This window comes from Mus pahari, chromosome 6, assembly GCF_900095145.1.
Source record: "Mus pahari chromosome 6, PAHARI_EIJ_v1.1, whole genome shotgun sequence".
Classification (NCBI taxonomy): domain Eukaryota; kingdom Metazoa; phylum Chordata; class Mammalia; order Rodentia; family Muridae; genus Mus; species Mus pahari.
In genome coordinates, this window is record NC_034595.1 from 23,664,125 (window position 1) to 23,683,860 (window position 19,736).

General features: G+C 44.3%; 1 protein-coding gene across 4 annotated transcripts in view; it reads right to left on the reverse strand.

Moving 5' to 3' along the window:
- The window catches only part of Cdk5rap2 (CDK5 regulatory subunit associated protein 2), a 178,379-nt gene that overhangs the window by 44,262 nt on the left and 114,381 nt on the right, over nt 1–19,736 (reverse strand). For 3 of the 4 annotated variants that reach the window (XM_029540087.1, XM_029540085.1, XM_029540088.1), the window contains 3 exons: nt 11,326–11,764; nt 6,632–6,863; nt 2,862–2,993 (listed from right to left, as the gene is read on the reverse strand). In XM_029540087.1, the coding sequence (XP_029395947.1) occupies nt 2,862–2,993; nt 6,632–6,863; nt 11,326–11,764 (803 nt within the window). The remainder of the gene's footprint in view (nt 1–2,861; nt 2,994–6,631; nt 6,864–11,325; nt 11,765–19,736) is intronic. The other variant, XM_029540086.1, reaches the window with a different exon arrangement.

Below are 19,736 nucleotides of genomic sequence, written 5' to 3' on the forward strand. Positions count from 1 at the left end.
AGCCCAGGGACATAGGTAAAATCAAGTACTACTATCAGGTTAAAAAAAAAAAAAAAAAAAAAAGGCAGTAAAATGACTCCTAATGACATTTTGCTATACTCAGAGCAGTGCCTTGGTTAGCCATCATCAGAGAAATGCCATCCTGCAGCAAATGAGACAATACAGAGACTCACAACCAGACACAATGCAGAGAATGAAAAACCTTAGAAACACACAGCCTTAAATGGGATATCTCCATCAAAGTCTTCCCCTCAGAGTCCATGGAAATCTCCAGACAAAAAGAAGGAAAGAGTCTGAGAGGCCAAGAGGATGGAGGATTTAGGCCCTCTAAATCAATGTAATTAAAGATCTTCTGAACTCCTAGTCACAGGACTGCATAGGTCTGACCCAGGTCCACCTTGTATATATTATGGCTTCCAGTTTAGTGTTCTTACTGGATTTGCACTAAAGGTACAAATCAGTGGTCTCTGATTCTTGTGGCTTCTCTTGGGATATTTATTTTCCTTCTATTGGTTTGTCTTGTTCAATTCCCATGTGATAGTTTTTGTTTCATCTTATTACACATTATTTTGTTATATTGTATTATTAACCACTAGAAGCCTGTTCATTTTCAAATCAGAAACACAGAGTAGTAGATCGTGACAGGTTGGGCAGGTGAGGAGAACCTGGTGGAGCAGAGCCAGGGGAGACCATAATCAGGATGCATTATGAGAGAGAGGGAAAAAAAGCCATTGTCAGTAAAAGGAAAACAACACCAACACCAACACCACGACCTCTCTTAAGAAGAAGTACCCTCAAAAGTCGCCGCCTACAATAGTTTGTGATTTAGCAGAGGCAGGGGTTTGACTTCTTAGCTCCAAGGCCAACATATAGCAAGTCTTATGGCCTGCATCAGTAAAGCAATGTCACTTTGCTAATCTCTGCTCAGCAGCCCAAAATGAAGTTCTGAAGAAACTACCTCCGCTGTCAACAATATGAACTAACCAGTACCCCCTGAGCTCATGTCTTTAGCTGCATATGTAGCAGAAGATGGCCTAATCGGCCATCACTGGGAAGAGAGGCCCCTTGGTCTTGTAAACTTTATATGACCCAGCACAGGGGAAGGCCAGGGCCAAGTAGTGGGAGTGGGTGGGTAGGTGAGCAGGGGCGGGGGTGGGGGTATAGGGAACTTTCGGGATAGCATTTGAAATATAAATAAAGAAAATAATAATAATAAAAAAACTGTATGAACATTGTGAGAAAGGAGTATATGTATACGTATATGTACATGTCTGAATTCGCAGGCTGGCAGGCCTTGGACTTAAGATTATGCATGTACCAAAAGCGGCTTGTGTGCCCAGCACCTCACCTGAGTTGTCTGTGTTACTGAAGGCTTTAAGAGCCGGAGGATCTACCCAAAGTATAAAACAGAAACACTGCAAATGATGCTTTCTGCCAAACCACTCCTCTGATTGGGGTCCCCATGTGTCCCCATGAGTAGAGACATCTCTGAAGCCTCAAGAGTAAGGCCAATAGGACCTGGGCAACTGTGGCCTCCACTCACTGCCCAAGCACCTACCAAGGTGTTCTCTGAAAAGGAGCCAAAGGTAAGGTGTTACCCATGGCATGCGGCTCTGAGCCAAGCAGACAGTGAACAAATCAACTCAACACCAGTATTCAAGTCCTAAGAAAGCCAAAAGGTATGCCCACAAAAGATACATTGAGGGCGGAGACCTCAGAATGAAGCTTTAGCGAGGCAAGAAAAAGGGGAATTCAAAGAAGCAGCCACATGTGTATTGCACTGGACGCATACTCAGAAAGATAGATACAGCTAAGTGACAAGTGGTTACTGAGAGGGGAAGGAACCATCCAGAGACCTCCACTATTCGCTAGCCATGAACAAGGACCAGGTTCCACAGCTTCTAAAATCAGCACCACCACTAGGGACCAAGTGTTCAAACACATGAGAGGCGTTTCACACGAAAACCCTGACCCACACTGAGCTGACCAGCACTTTGTGCTGGGACAGGAGCTTCTTTCTGAAAGCCCAGAGCACCCCGAAGAAGCCAAGGCCACTCAGTCTTCCAGGCTGAGGAGAATACACAGCAGACACACTGAGGCCACAGCTCAGTCTTTTCCCAGAGGCTGGTTATTCCCTGGCCATCTCCTCACAGATTTAGAGTTTCCAATGATCACAACGTTTTACAAAGTGAATTCTATCCAAAACAAGAGTGATTTTGTTTTTAATGAAGAGATAAAGCATCTACGGAAAAGAGAGTAGTAAGCATTAAGCATTAGCTCATCTTGGATAAACACAGATGTGGACAGTTGTTGTACTGCCCTTTATGTATATCTGTGTGCTTTTAATACTTCATAATTAAAGGGAGGTGATACAACTTGCTGAAGGCCTCACTCGTCTCTGTATCAATCCCCACTGACCTACTGAGAAAGCTCACACTCTTGGTCTCAGCATCAGGCTTTCCTCTGATCTACTCCTCCTGGATGGACAAAGACAAATTCAGCAACAGCTAACATTAAGCTGGATCCTAGTGGCCTGCTACAATCCCATGTCCATAATGTGTGAGATGCTCTGAGAGATGACTGTGCTATACGAAACGGCCTGAGCCCACCCTCCACCTCGAAGAGTCAGATGCTAGACAATTAAGTTCCAAAGACGTTATGATGTTCCCTGACTCTTCTGGCTCCATCCCAGCGGTGTGACCCTAAGTCAATAATTTTCAAATTAACCTCACCAGTCTACATGTTATTTGGGAATGCTAATCGAAGCCCGCAAGAGGGCCTTTTAGGGCCTAGCAAGGATATTGATATAAAACAGTCCTGAACAATGTCTAGTACTCAGTAATAGGTGGTTGAATTCTAACCGATCTCAAAGCTTGTATATTGGTCACTGTCCATGTCCTTGTCTTTCCCAGCAGACTGTGTGGTTTCAAGTCCTTCTTGCTCGCCTGGGTTGTCCTGGAAGGCTGTTCTCACAACAGCCTGGGCTGCAGGCACTGGCAAAGAGACAGAAAAATAAAACTGTAGATTGAAATTTAGCCAAGCAACTGAGAAGAACACAAAGATACAACCGGGAGAATAAAAACACTAGGGAGGGAAAATGCAATTTATAAGATAAAATTAATCTATCGAGCTGCCATAACAGGACATAAAAGCATAAATATAGTACAGCTTGTCTGAAATGGTTTAAATCCAAGTTCTCAAAAAACTGAGTGAGAAAATGAATTCCATCAACCCATGCCCACTTTTGCAAAATGCGAGAAGCCCCGAGGCTCCTGGGTGATGGCCAGAGCAATACCTGGATGATGCTCCAGGGTCTCAGCAAGTGTACAGAGCAGATGGCAAGTCCTAGAAAATTGCCAGTCCCTCTGCTGGGCTGAGTCACTTCTGTCATAGCACTTTCCCCTCATGTCACCCCACCAATGCTGATTTAATTATCTGCCCCCTCCATATATAAGACAGGGAGCTTTGAGAAGGTAGAGAACTCTACGTGGTCTGTCTTCCTCCTTGTCAGAGCTGGCTGGAGACACAGCTGGTAGTCAGCTAATGTATACCAACAGGGTAACTAAATGCCTAGATGGCTTATTGGGAAGCAGGAAAGGAGGGAGCTAAGTCTGATTCTATGGAAGATGACTGACCCTAAAACCTCAAGTAGGTGAATCTAAGAGACAACCTAAAATTAAAGTGAAGCTGCCTCTAGCTGCAGAGCATGAAACAATCCCGATGGGAGTATTTATGTGTTAGGTCTCATGGAAGAAGAAAGAATACAAGCTTTGGAGACAGTCAGGTTACTGTATATTGAACTCTGGTGATGAGTACCAGTGTAACTGTGGCCAAGTCACTGTCTCTTCAACTGCTGTCTGGGCTTAAGACAGACAATAATTACTGGAACTGCCTCCAAAGACAGTAGGAAGATTCAATTACATCATGTATTTAATGTATACGATGGGTTCCACAATTAACAGGGACTCTAATTTTAATGCCACAGGAAACCCAAGGCTCTGAGAATTACCTCCAACTCCTGACGCACTCTAGAAATGCCCTGGTCTGACACAATTTCATATCCAGTACTTAAATCTTTCATTGGTAAGCTAGAAACTGCCAAGCTTTCTGACCATTCCTCTCAGTTCTTGCTCTAAGAGAACCTGGGCTATCTCACAGAAACAGCTCCTCCTGCAGCCTCTGAGGTAGAGGTTATTATTCCCACATCCTTGTATCCTAAGCCTAGGAGGTCTCTAAGAACCTTGCTTCTTGCTTCCATGTGCACACTGCTTATTCCCCCAGATATCCCCACTGTGCTGTTCCTGCAGTAGATTGCCTGCTGATTGATCATCCTTCCTTCCCTCACTCATCTCAGTCCCTGCTTCACTGGGGTCTCTATAGACTCACTGGTAACATGGAACCTGGTGGCCTTACCTCTTAATCTATCTTAACAGCGCAATTCCTCAGGTGTCTATCCATGCTGTCTCCACCTTCTCACCTTCACAGTCTCTCTCTGGAAACCATGTCAATCAGGTCTCTCCCACAAAAGCTTTCTTCTTGAAGGCCTCAGTAAACACCAAGGCATATCTTCAAGTCTCATTCTACCATCAATATCTGACTATCGCTCTAACTCAGCTCCTGAGATGTTGAGATGGCACCCGTACTTGGTATCCCACCTCACCTGCTATTCCGCCTCAATTCAACTTCTAACATCTGGAATGCCCCAGCCTCAAAGTATGGCTCTGAGCTACACGATATCAAATATTGGTATACAGGGCTGTTCCCTGGTGTCTTTTCAAACTTATTTGCCTCTCCTAGACACCAAACTCACCAGTCGCCAGCTGCCTACCTAAAGTCTCTACTGAGATGTCCAACAAACTCTTAACCAGAAATTTAGCATCCCCCAAGCCAGCGTCTCCTGTGCTCTTTCCTATCCTGTTGCAAAGCAGCCACATCCTTCCAGTAGAGTCCAAAGGAAGCTATCCCTTTAAAACCCAAGTTGTCCCCTTCCTTCAAAAAGTGAAGTAATACATTTTTAGACCTTAGGGTCACCAGCATTACTTTAAGGCCACTTCGTAATGAAACAGTACAAATGATATGCGAATGAATGGGGCTAGGTATCAATAAGCTTAAATCACAAAAGCAATCAGCAAGCTTGATTTGGCCCCAAAACAGCACTCTGTCAATTCCTGTTTTAAAGCTTAAGTCAGATCATGTCCCTCTGCGGCTCAAAACCCTCCAGCAGTCTCTAATCTTGTGAAGATGGCATCCTACAATGGTCTTGTGAAGCACACTTGGTTTGCAGCTCACTGACCTCGTCTTCCACATCTCTGCCTATCGCACAGGCCATGCACACCAGCCACATAACTGTTCTCCCTTCTCTATACAGAGGTCCCCAAGTATAAAGCAACACCAGGGCCTTTCCCCTTGTCCCTTCTCCCAGAAGGACCAGTACCATGCCACCTCCTAGTTTCCAAGCAAATTCCATCTTGTCAGAGCATTAGTGAACCCAACTGACTCCTCATTCCCCAAGCCCTTCATTCTGCTTTACTCTTCTCCACAGCAGTCTTCACAAGCATTGTATACATACTTATAAGCTGTCTTCACACAGACTCAAGTACAGAAACTCGAAACAGGCCTCATCTCTTTTGTGCTCCTATCACCAGAGAGCATAAACAGACCTTGGCATACAGGGTTTAATTAACCTTCCCTTTGTGGATAAAGGTTGATCATGCGACTATTATTTGCTTACGGTAGGAGTCAATATCAAGTGTCAACATAGGCATATTAGTAGGTTCCTGAACTTTTGGGGTAAATGTAAATTCTACTTTTTGCGGTGACCTAAACTGTTCTATGAGGGTTCTCTCCACACTCTCCAGATTCTCAGAGGGTTGGTGGTCTGTAATCTTCAAGCACTACTGGATGAAGTAGTCCCGGATGACTAGGAAACACCACCTGAGGTGTTTTGTCTAAGTCTTTGGATTCTCCACAGGTCTCAGAGAGCCGTGAGTAGGAAAGTGGGTTACTTGTATAAAATAGAGAGTCAGCAGCATTTGAGATCAGTCTCAGGTTAGGCAGAGAACTTCGTGAAAAGACTTACAAACCATACTGCCACCTACTAGCACTCTCACAGGCCTGGGAGCTAGGCTCCCCCCAAAACCCAGATTTAAACCCAAGCACCTGTGTCCATGGGAGGCCTGTTCTGTTCTCAAGAGAAACAGGAAAAATAAATGTGGGGGGTGGAAGGGAAAGGAGGGGCTGGGAGGGGACAGTGGGGGGGTCTCTGTTTGGGATATATTAAAGAACAAGTTTGAAAAAATGGTCCAAAACAACAATAATAACACAACAATAACAACACTACCCTAGGTACCCATACACAATTTCAAAGGAATGCAGCAGAGAGCCCTCCTTTCAGGACCTGAGAACACAATTCCCACACACTAGTCCAGATTCCAGAATAAAAGAAATCAACAGATTTGTTTCCCCTTCTTGTAGTCTTCCACTGTGCATTTTTCAGGAGTTAAGATTAATCACTGCAGTTAACAGAATTTATATACAAACTTACTGCAATTCTGAACAACAGGACTAGCATTTAGGCAGCCCTGTCGGCTGCTCACCCAGCTCACAGAGAACACATTTTCTTGATGCTTACCGTTTACCAGCGCAGAGTTGGGCACTGGCAGCCCCTCCATCATTGCCTCTGCCAGAATTAGCTTCTCATGGAGGTGCTTGTTGCGGGTTTTGAACTCTTTCAGCTCCCTCTGCAGCTCTAGGACCTGGCCTTGGAGTTGAGCCACCACCTCTTGTGAGGCAGGAAGATTATACAAATTTTCCAATACCTCAGGTCTTTTTAATTGGATCAGCAAGCCCGTCTTCTCAGCATCCTGCAGACAGACATGTATAGCACTGAGTATGCTTAAGACACACTTTCTTTTGTTTCATGGGCAACAACATACTTGTGTTTTTAAAATAGGTTTCAAACTGTTCACCCACACCTCTAGTCTGATAATAGAATCTACATCTATCCCTAAGAAAGGGCATAGATTTTGGAAGATCCCCCTCCTCCCTGAAAAACATACTCACAGACAGTCAAGGGTCTTCCTTGACACTCTCTGGGCCTTGGTCCATGGTTTTCATGGGATAATCCAAACACTCTAAATACAGCCATTCTATCATTAACACAATCTTCTAGGAAATGGCTTTGTTTTTGTTTTTACCTCTTTCCTCATTTCCTACCATTCCTAGTGAGGACCCATCAGTCTTACATTCTTGCTTGTCCCTTCCTTAAGTTGCTACTGACGGTGTTGCTACGAGTGTATTTCTCAATCTCAGAGGTTCCAGCCCGCCTGTCCTAGATGAAAACTTTACAGGCGTTGACCCCTTGAATCCATCATGACACACCCCACCATGCAGGTTCCCACCAAATCAGCTATTACACCCATCTCTCACTGCACCTTCTAGAAAGCCAAGAGTCTCTTTGAACTTCCCCTTATTTTTCTCACTCCAATTCATTACTCAGCAAGCTGCAGTAAGTCCAAGTCCTAGGGTGCCTCAGTCCTTCCAAGCCTCCTCATCTTCTTCTTCTGGCACCTCTAATGCAGGCACCTAGCGCTCACCTGTGCAGCCTCCTGGGCAGTGTAGAATTTACTCTGAGTCTCTCTAGTCCACTCCATGCTACAGCAAAAAGCAAATTCGCTATCCCTTTTTGCTAAAAACTATATTTGTTTCCTGGCTACTGTAAGCCAAAGGTCACTGTCCATACCAAAGCCTACCAAGTACAGCAGTCAATACCTGTCCCAATTTTAGTTTACTCTCTGGGCATGCTAGTCTTCTAGACATTCCATAAAATGCCATTCCTTCTCTTTGAACCTCAGAGCTTTACCATATGCTCTGTCTACAACACTCATTCTTGCTCACCTCCACCACTTCTCTCCTATGCCATTCATCAAGACAGTTCAAACATGGCATCCTTCAGAGGATAAGCCCTTGACTTCCAAGTCCAACCCAAGGCTGCCTGTTATACACTCAGTGTCCCCTGCTATTTTCTCCATAGGACACCAGCATCACTATAATGTTTGAGAAAATCCACATTTACTGACTGTCATCCACACTTGAATGTAAGGCCCAGGGTTTGGGCCTCTGAATACTGTATCATAGGTTTTAATCCAGAATATAGTAGAAACTCTAGAAGTCAGATGAAGGTATCTCTCAAGTGATTAATTTTAAATACACTTTAAAAATGAGGAGGAATTCAAACCTAGAATATATAAGGTATTACAATTCAATAATAATAAAATACAATGGTTCAATTAAAAAATAGGAAACAGACCCAGATACATATGTCTCTGGTAGAGAAGGCACAGAACTAACATGAACATGGGAGGACTTTTAGCATCACCATCCCTCAGACAGATGCAACTGAAATCTCATCAGAACCCAACCATACCTCTTCATCCCCACTAGGGAAGCTAAAGTCAGAGATGGTACCATATATGGGTGGTAGGCAGAGGACTGACAGTCTTATACACTGCTCGGAGGAGGGTAAATGGTAGAGGCCGTAAGTCTGAAACTCCTCAAAATGGCTAAACAGACAGTAACCATGTGGCCCATCATTTTTACTCCTGAGTATCTACTCAAGAGAAGTAAAAACACTGTCCATACAAACATCTATATGAGCAGCAATACAATGCATAATATCCAAAATAAAATGTACAATAGCCCTACTCTAGCATGTTACATGGTGATAAAAAGAAACAACTGTCTCATGCTGCAACATGAATGAACTCTGAAAGCATTAAGTGAAGTGGAAAATCTAGTCACATGTTGCAAGAGTCCATTTACAGAAACTGTCCAGAACCAGAAGGTAGATTAGTGCCTGCTTAGAACTTGGCAGGTAGGAAACAAGGTGGCGGCTAAGGAGAATGGGTATTCCTTAGGGAGATTATGCTTGTTCTCAAAGAAACAAGATGTTAAACAGCTACTCCACTGTCATACAAGAAGGCTCAGGGGTTAAACCAGCTCTTCGGATGCCAAGGCTGTTAGGAAAAGAGAGAGGCTTTCTGCCCTGAGGTTCCAAGGAAGAGGGAAAAAAAAATGTTGAAGACCAAGGGCAGTCTGAGGAAGTGAGAGGAATCACTTGGGGGGAAGGCGGATGCCTCTGCAGAGGACTGTGAAGTAACTGTCAAATTCTTGGTCCTGGGTCTCCACCAATCTTTATTCTTGGATGCAAATCTGTGTGTCATATGGCAGCAAAGAAGAGATCTGAAGTGCACAAATGCCAAAGCCTATTTGAAGCTGGAAGACTGCCGTCAGTCAACCTAACATAAGTTCTGAAATAACCACACAAAACGCTGCCGTATGGACTGGAGCGGTCCCACCTTCCATCATATTAATGATGCATACTGGAAGTTCTTTCTTAGGAATAGAACTCACATGTTCTGAGCTCCTGCCATATATCCATGCTGCTCGAGGCACTTGCATTCTTACCTCTCTATGCCTCCATATAACCCAGGAGTCTGGTTTGCACTGATCCCATTCAAGGTGCTAAGGCCAAGCAAGCAAAGTAATAAGACCTCCATAAGCACATAACCAGCAGGATACCTGGTCTGTGACTTACCCTTACTCTGCAGTGATGTTCCTTATAACTAGATATCAGAGTTCTAGCTTAAGAACAGGACTACCAATTCTGCCACTATAAAAACCACAAAGGGAGCAAATGTCTGCCTTCCTCTGAAACCAAGCAAGCAACTCTCCTCTCAATATGCACCAATGGAGTCACTCTGAACAGTTCTGTAAGTCTTGGGGCACTGTGTTTCTTCCTATGTACAATGATTAGAATACCTACATATATTTGTTGAACAAATTAAGTAAGATAATAGAACTCAGCAAGTCCTTCATACATAAAACAGGTGATAAACATAAATGAATAGATAAAAATCTCTCCCATTTTAAAAAATGTGGCAAAGATAATTTTTATTTAAAAAGAAAATGAATATATTTAGAAAAATTAAGTCCATTCAATTTTCCAATTTCCTAAACACAGGATGGCATCTCCCACACAATAGAAAAAAGCAAACATAAAAACAAAGACAAAAACTAAACCTACCCAGGTTTCCTAATATACAGGTACAAACTAAAGGAGCCGGGGCACAGAAGAGCAGTTCTATTCTAGCCAAATTGCACAAATTTGCATTTTGAGTACCATTAATATAATGGCAATATATATATATATATATTTGTTTTAGTCTCTACTGATATCTTTAGAAAACCCTTTTCTAGAAATTACAGTTTTGGTGTATAATTTAAAACAATCAAAAGCAATTTTGCTAATGATATATCTAATTCTGTTTGGAAGGCACAAAAGCAGTAATTTAGTGGTCAGAAAATAAACTTAATTCTCTATTCTGATGCTATGAAGCAGTGTGTACAGTTATTTCTCTGCTACAAAACAGCCATCAGAAACCAGCATCCCATAGCCTTCCGTGAAGGTATCAGAATCATGACCTCTTTGCTTCTCCACCAGAACACATCTCTGCTTAGGGATTCTCAATCCCAACCCCTTTTCCCAAAGGATAGTGAACAGCTCCATCCACACACTATGGAGAAAGTCTGATTCTGTTTGACTGTACTTACAGGTTACAGAGCAGTCAGAGAAAACCAGCACACAGACATTCACTCAGCAAAATCAGACTTCTCCATTTTGGGCTACTGTGGCTGGAGAGCAGTTTGGCAGGGAACAGGAATGGTCTTGAGGGAGACACAGTGGGTGGCCAGCCTAGGCCATTTCCTTCAGTCAAGTGAATTCTGAGTTACTCAGAATCTGGCATCCAATAGAAATCAAACTCCCAGAATTCTGTCTTTCCCATACAAGGTCCTCCTAAAATAAAAGCCAGGTTCACATCCTCCTCTAAAGTTCAGTTACTACAATTTTACTGCAACCTGAAACCAGAAATACCCTTCTGTGGATAAGGACTGTATAAACGCTGGTCAATGGAATCTTAAGCAGCCATCATGGGGGAAATATCCCAGTTTATAAAACCAAAGAGAAAACCGTAGGCAGATGGGCAAACAGAACTCCATGTGCGCTTTTCCTGGTGAAAATACCGGTGTCCTGGTAAATGAGATAGGGCTGGGGTTAGGATAGAAAGTGGGAATGGAGGGAAGAGGAGGGCAAAGAGGAGGAGAGGCATGGAGATGAGGGCTGGGGACAACACCGGCAGAGGGACTCTCCAAACTGACTTGGCCTTCACAGAACAGAAAATGCAATGACATTCAAGGTAATTTTTTTTAAAAATCTGTTTTGTTCATATAAGGTAAATAGATATTTAACATCTAGAAAAAGCTTACCGGGTTGATGGCACCGGAGAATGAGAGGTGAGTGGCCTGTTGCCCTGGCATCTCACCCAACGCCTCTGACTCAAGCTCAGTGCTGAAAATGACCTCTTCTGGTTTCTCTGCCCAAGCATCTCTCTTGTTTTGAGGTTTGAATCCACGCGGGGCGTCCTCTATGGCCATGGTCTGCACCGAGACACTCTTCAGCTCCACTGTGGCTTCGTCCCCTGTCTTTACTAGCCAGCTTCCCCACAGTGACTTGACTTCATTGTATGACTTGAAGAAGGAGTTGGCTGGGAAGGAACCGCCAAGTTCATCTCTCAACTCAACAGCTACTTGCTGAAGTGCCTTCTCAGTTTTACTATCAAGGTGATCTCCAGGACGCCCCTGCTCTGCCAAGCATATTCGTTCCAAAAGCAGGGCACCGAGTGCTTTCAGAAGATCTGGCCTGTTTCTCCAAAGGAAGACAGTAGGAGAATCAGCCTCCTGCTGCAGCCTTGTCACTGACCCAGCCTCCCAAGTTTTCTCCCACCAATCCTGTTTGCATTAAACATAGTGGGTCGCCAAATATACCAGGAACCATGACAAACACTTAACCTCATGCAGTCTCACAAACAGCCTGTTGAGTTCATGGATAATGTCATACTGATTGATACAAAACCAGTTAAGTGGACTACATGGATATATGAACCGGCATTGGTATAGGAAGGAGCAAATGAGAGCCACAGGGTTCCTGTGGTAATTATAGGGTCCCCTGTTCCACAGCACTGGCTCCATTCCTTTGTTCAATATACAAGTATGTCTTTGAATGAATTGTGCCACATGGCTGGTCCATGGATGACATGACCCATCTTGCTGTGTAACAGGTACTCAATAAACAGATGTTAATTAAGAGATGCTTCATTAACAAGCATGCAGATAAAGCAAAAAGTGCATTGTTTTGAAAGCTGTAGTAGGTTTTGTTTGTTTGCTTGCTTGTCAAATTAACACAATCTAGGATCATTTGCGAAGAAGGAAACTCAAGTGACAATATGCCTTCTCAGATTGGCCTGCAGTTATACCTGAGGGACATTTTCTTGATTGACTGGTATGGGGTAACTTCCCCACTATGGGCAGTGCCATCTCAGGGTTGGTCATTCTGGTGGCTAAGAAAGCAGCTTGCTCAAGCCAGTGAGCAGCATGACTCTATGGCCTCTGCTTCAGCTCCTGCCTTGCCTTTCTGTGGTGACTGTAACTATAGGCCAACCTTCCCAAGCTGCTTTTGGACATGGTCTTTTTAGCAGTAACAGCAAGCAAACTAGAACAAAGGCAAATAAAAATGGCTTCAGGGTTGAGAGTGTTGCTCAAAAGACAGAGCATTTGCTTAGCACGTGCAAGGCTCTCAGTTCCACCCCCCACCCCCAGCATGAAAAGAAAAATGAATTCAACTAAGTAAATGAATGAGTAAGCAAACAAATACAATGGCTCCAAACGCTATGTGACGGGGAGGTAAATCTTCCACAGAACATGAAGACTACAGGAATAATGAGAAGAGAGAGGGAGCATCCTGGCAGCAGATGCTCTTCAATGCCCCTTGCCACGTGCCCATTTCTGATAGTAGCTGCAGCTATGTGGACAGTTCCTGAAGACACAGCAGGTCCCACCTCAAGCACTGTGTGCTTCTCTGCTGCCCTGGGTTCTTTCAAAGCTGAGCCAGCCAGCAAGATGAGATGGAATAGTGAGAAAGCTGAGATGTCTGGGCTGAGAGTCCTGGTATGAATGTCCTAGCTTCCATCATAAGCAGGATGAAAGCCCAGGCTACACTGCCCACCAGAGAGTGCCTAGCTGCCCAGACTAACCACAGCTTCTTCACTGCTTTCTTGCTCCTGTATGCACAAGTCTGAATGTCTGGCTCTGCTTTTTAGGGACTTGGAGTAAAGCTACTATGGAGAGCACCCTGGATAATGCTGAGGTGGCACATGCTAGAAGGCTCCTTTGTGGGCTGGACACTATAGTGGCACAAGGCTACAGCAAGGATACAAAGTGATGATAGAAAGGGACATGTACATTAAGTCACTAATCCATAACATAAAGAGGGGAACACAATGTTGTAGGCATGACACTGAGATAAAGAGCCATGTCACTATGTGATGAAGAAGAAAGTAAGGCTGGGAAGTAGGCAGTAGATACAGGAAGGGTCTCACACTTTCAAATCATACTGAGAAAAGGGCAGGCCTGCTCACGCACGGGCTGCAGAAAGGTGAGCAGCTACTGTGTAAAGGCCAAGGAAGTTGCCAAGCTAAGGCAACTTCAACATTCGTACCCTAGAAGAGTAAGGGTGTGGGGCAGGGAAAATGGTTTAGTAGCTATGAAAGCTTGTTCCTGCATCCATATAAAAATCCATGTATGGGTGCATGAGCCTGCAGTTCAAGCACTGGAGAGCAGAAACATGTATGCTGAGAGCACATTGCCATGAACACTAACAGAACAGGTGGGCTTCCAGTTCAGTGAGAAGCAGCCTTTGTCTCAGAGCAGTAAGGCAGACAGTTACGAAGGAAAGCACCTGGCGACTAACTCTGTCCTCCACATGTGTGCATACAGGCACACATACCTGCACAATACATGGACCAACATACCACACATCACACTCACATATACACATGAGTACACATAAAAAAATGACAGCCTAAGAAATTAGAAAATTCATAGGCAAGGGAACAGAAAGCAATTCACTGAAGAGTTTAGAAAAGGGTTCAGGATTTATTTATTTTTAATGTGTGAGTGTTTATTTTTATTCTATTTCTGTGCAGTAAGTGCCTGCAGTCCCTGCAGAGGCTAGAAGAGCATGTCAGATCGTGTGGAATTGTAGTTGCAGGCAGTTCTGAGCTGTTAAGTGGGTGTTGAGAACCAAACCTGGGTCTTCTCTTAAGAGCAGCAGGCACTCTTAACTTCTAAGACAACTGTCCGGCCACCCAAATAAAGTTTAACTCATCAAAAGAAAGAAAGAAAGCAAAACAGCGAGGCACCAGTGAAACAGAGCTAGAGAACTGAGGCAAAGGCTCCAGGCAAAGGATGGTCTAAAGGCTCGGCTGCGTCTGAGAAGGGCCCTCAGGTGGAGGGCCGGTCACCAGTCACAGAGAATTGTCAGCAGAGGTGCTCTCTCTGTCATCTTTCTTGCTTTTCCATTCAGTTTCTCCTTACTGCTTCGCTTCAAGAAAGCTTGTGAGGCCAACATCCTCCATCCTACCCTCCCTCTGATGTCAGGTACCAATGAAAATGGCAGTACCCAATGTCCATCTTCTCAGTGTGCTCTGCAGACAGCAGTAAAGCTCATCTCATGTCCAGAGTCCCATGGTCTACATCAGGGAAGCCAGCTCAATTCAAACCTTAAAAATTAATAGCAAAATGCATGTGTACCACTCACTTCTAGTGTGAAAATCATTTAGATTACAGACCACCTAAAACTACATTAAATAAACATGGACTTTAAAAATATCTCTGATATTCTAAGCGCCAGAACTAAATTTTCATTTTTTTCCCTTTCCTTTCTTAATTTCAGTAAGAAATAATGACACTTGCTAGCCAGCTAGCCAGAGAAGGACCATCATTCACCACCAAATAAAACACAGTAAAACCTAAAAGAGTTTACAAATGCGAGGTAAGCAGGCCGCTGCAATACACTAAAGTGGTGGCTACGAATCAAACCTTCCAAGTGTTGCTTGGATGTAAATGGGAACAGCAGATGCATTAAGATATCTCTGTGGTCAGGAACTGTGGAATGGGGTGTCCTAGGATCGTATGAGTGGCACTTCTACTTCCCTCCTGAGCATGGGTGCCAAGCAGAAGATACAAGAGAAGGCACTGATGGATACAGAAACGGTGGTACATTTACACNATGGAGTACTACTCAGCTATTACAAACAATGTATTTATGAAATTCTTGGGCAAATGGATGTATCTGGAGGATATCATCCTTAGTGAGGTAACCCAATCACAAAAGAAGTCACTAGATATGCACTCACTGATAAGCAGATATTAGCCCAGAAACTTAGAATACCCAAGATACATTTTGCAAAACACAGGAAAACCAAGAAGGATGACCATCGTGTGGATACTTCATTCCTCCTTAGAATAAGGAACAAAATACCCACGAAAGGATATAGGTACAGAGACAAAATTTAGAGCTAAGATGAAAGGATGGACTATCCAGAGACTACCCCATCTGGGAATCCATCCCATCATCAGCCACCAAACCCAGATACTAATGCACATGCCAGCAAGATTCTGCTGAAGGGACCCTGATATAGCGGCCACTTGTGAGGCTATGCCAGTGCCTGGCAAACACAGAAGTAGATGCTCACAGTCAGCTATTGGATGGAACACAGGGCCCCCAATGGAGGAGCTAGAGAATATACCCAAGGAGTTGTAGGGGGCTGCAACCCTGTAGGTGCAAAAACAATATGAACTAACCAGTACCCCCTGAGTTCGAGTCTCTAGCTGCAAATGTAGCAGAAGATGGCCTAATCAGTCATCATTGGGAAGACAGGCCCCTTGGTCTTGTAAACTTTATATGACCCAGCACAGGGGAAGGCCAGGGCCAAGTAGTGGGAGTGGGTGGGTAGGGGAGCAGGGGCGGGGGTGGGGTATAGGGAACTTTCGGGATAGCATTTGAAATGTAATAAAGAAAATAATAATAAATAAATTTAAAAAAGAGAGAGAGAAGGCACTGCCATTTCCTAAGCAATTGCCATGCATCAGGTCTTCCAAATATATAACATGCTCATAGGCTATGAGACTGGATGAAGAAACAGCTCAAACAGAAACCAACTCCCAGCAGAGCAAAGATTAAAACCTGGGCCTTTCTGACTCTAAAAGAGCTCAAAGTTTTTTTGATCTCCCAAACTTAACCTTTGGCTGCACTGTGGAATGCTTGACTATCTGGATACTCATTCAAACACTGACAGGGTACTTTCCATTCTTCCAAAGAGGAACAGACATGCCATTACGGTGATGACAGACACATAGCCATGCATACACTGAGAACTAAATCAATGCAGTATATAAAGTAGTACTATGAATGAGAGGAAAGGAGAGAAAGAAACCAGAGAGAAATTGTACAAATGGAATTCTCTTTAAATCACGTGGTCAGAAAAAGCCTCTCTGCAGAGGCTCTGCTGGTTGTATGTTTGGGTGAGTCTATCACAGTAGAGGAACACTAGCTAGGGGAAGTCCCCTGGTAAGAACAAACTTGGTCAGTGTGGCTTAGGTCCAGTCAGCACAAGACATGGATGAAGAAGATGGAGAAATGGCAGAGGCTGGGTCAAGAAGTTCTGATCTGATGTGACAGTGGGAATCCACTGGGAGGTATTAACATAGAAGAAAGGTTACCCTGATCTCAGTTTGAAAGAGAGCCTGGCTAGTCTATAGGGAATGGATGACAGAGAGGCAGATATGGGAACAGGGGGGTAAATAAGGAGCCGACACAATTGCAGGAGTCCAAACAAGAGGTGGTGGCAGCTCAATGCAGATGGTAAGACTGGAGATGAGAAGGGAGTGAATTAGGGCTATGACCTGCGAGCTCAGGGAGAAGACTCACTATGGGCTTTGGGGATTGAGAAGCTTGCACTTTGGGCTCTAGCTGTTAGGCAATGCAGGTACTACAGAGGACCAGGGTGAACCTAAGCAGCAGGCCGGTACAAGGTGGGTCTTAGGTCAGCACTGACATGTCTGAAGGATGAGGTGTCTAGCACAGACCTTGCTGATAGGATCATTAGGCAGAAATCAGAGCCACACAGCACATTCCAAAGGCAAGAAGGAGTAGACAAACAGAGACAGAAAGTGGCTGAGAACATGGCTCTGGGATACACTAGCATCCTTTAACAAACAAGGCAGAGAGGGAGAAGGCAGGAGGTGAAAAGGGACAGGAGGCCAGTGAGAAAGGCCAACTCTTGCTGAAAGGCTGGCCAATGGATTTCACAGTTTAGAAATTGTTGCTGACTTAAAAAATGGGGTAAAGGATATGAAGGCTCTTATGATGGTGTAGAGAATGGCAAAGGTGGAAGTTGTGGATATCAGCAATTCTTTTAAGTAATCCTGCCTTGAATAGGAATAAAGAAGTGGACAGTAGCTGAAATGGATGTGAAATCAGAAGGGAAAGGGGGTAATTATCCCCAAATATCAGGAGTGTCCTAAGCTTATGAAAATAAGGCAGGGAGGGGAAGGGATTAATGATTCAGAAAAAAAAAAATAGGGAGTTGCGGGGGGGTCAGAAGTTCTTGAATAGCGCAGGGACACTTCTACTCTTCTACAGGAAAGACAGAGTATGCAGGTGACAGTTAAACAGTGGAACAAATGTGATTGTTTCTTTCTGTTCAGTGATAAATGAACCAGGGTCATCAGCCAGTGGGGTAGAGAGAAAAGAACCTGCACTACTTCTAACTGCTATACTACAGTGAATGCTAGGCACACAGGTTCTAGAAACACAGGTAATACGAGCTGCAGGCCAAGACTGGGGTACAACAGAGGTCTAGGGTTAACCCAAGTCTTGGAGAATAAGAAGAAAAAAGTGAAAAATAGGACCAGCATGTGACCGAGCCCTGAAACAAAGGCTACTTGTTCTCAGCACCCAGGCAGGCAGTGTGGCCAATACAGAGACGCCAAGGCAAGAACAGCATAAACACCTAAGAAGTGGGCAACCCAGCCCCACAGCTAGGTAGAATAAACACACTGTACTTTTTTAATGACTGCCAAGAGCAATGTGGTACCTACATGAGAGGAACTGCAGGCTTGCAGCACAGCCAGGCAGTTGTTGAAGTGACTCTGGAGAAAAGAATGTATGCTAGGGTTGGAGAGGAGGCAGCCTGAGTTTTAGAGGTAGAGACAGGAACAGAAGGAAGATCTCGGGGCTTCTAGGGTCTCGAAGAAGCCCCACGTGTCTACTAACTCTAAACTGTAACACCTACTTCCAAACACTGACCAAGTCTTCTCCGGGCAATCCAAGCCTTGCCCAGTCCCTTTTGGCCACGCCTCCACTGCTACCTTTAGACCTCCGGCCAGCCTCGCATTCCGGTGGTTCTACACCTATCATTCATCTATGCCCTCCGCTACTGATTTGGACCTTCATTAGGGAATTGGCAATCTTCTGCCATCAGTTGGAACTCAAGATCACATGAGCCTTTCAAAAACAATTCTTTAAGCATATTCAGTGCTCCTCTTTCACATTTTTACAATCTCTCAGCTATCAAATTTATCACTTAACATTGAGCTACAGAGATCAAAAAGGTTTGATGAAGAGATTCTAAATCATGCCTCTAGAGGCTGGCCTGGAACCAGGGCAGCAGAGGGCCAGGAATCCATACAAGGTGAAAGCCAAGGAACAGGGAGCATAGCCCATTTCACAAGGCAGGCTGCCCTGGCCTTCTCACTCCATCATTACCAGGGAACTCTTCAGAACAGTGAGGGCCAGAGAGCTAATGAACCATTTCCTGCTCCACTCTAGAAGGCAGGTGGAGTCAGTCACTCTGTAGCCTTCCCATTCTGACAGTCCCTCGGGTGGATGGCTACAAAGTACAAAGTCTCAGAAGCTGTGAGGGAAGCCTTAGGCCTAAGTCTATCAGAGTTTTACACTGGGGTCCTCACACACTGGCTCAGTAATGAATAGAGACACACATCATTAGTTGGCTGCTGTACCTGAATATGACATTCATATCATCTTACCTGGGTTGAATGGCAAAGGGTGGAATTAATTGGCAAGGTGTTTTTTTAAACAAGATTTTACAATGGAGCCCAGGCAGTCATCAAACTCACTGTCACCCTCATCCTTGCAAGGCAAGACTTAAGCAGCAAAAGCATAAAACTTTACTTAGTGCTGACCTAGGCCTATACACTCCCTCTAGGGATAAAGAAATCAAGATGGGGACAGATAAGAATGGCAGAGCTAGACAGGACTTTTGTTTACAGACTGTTTTTAGTTTAGTTTTTTTCTCCCAGAGCAACATCTAGAAGGAATTTCTACACACAAAGTTATTATTTCCATGACCAATGAGACTACTGAATATCTCCCTCTCCCAAAAAACTCAGAAAATTCTCCAATTCTCCAATGGATAAGAGAATGCTGGGTCCCCAAGTGGTACCTTCCCCCCATCTTTGTAAAAAGACTATTGGCCACAGTGTGTAAAATAGCTAACCAGGGCCTGGTCCACAGTGTGGACACAGGTCAGGCCTTCAGTGGGCCCTGGGAACCATGACCAAAGCACATGGGTTCAGTAGCACATAGGGAAGAACACTGCTCAGAAAGGAAGGAAAGGCAGAGTTAGGCTGGCTGGCCTAACACTAGCTGTGACCACTACTGGCTAGGAAGCCTAAGGAACAGGCAACTGTAAGAAAAAGCAGGTACCTGAGAAAAGACATCACAGATTTGCTTTCAGTGATGGCTCATAAAAAGGACT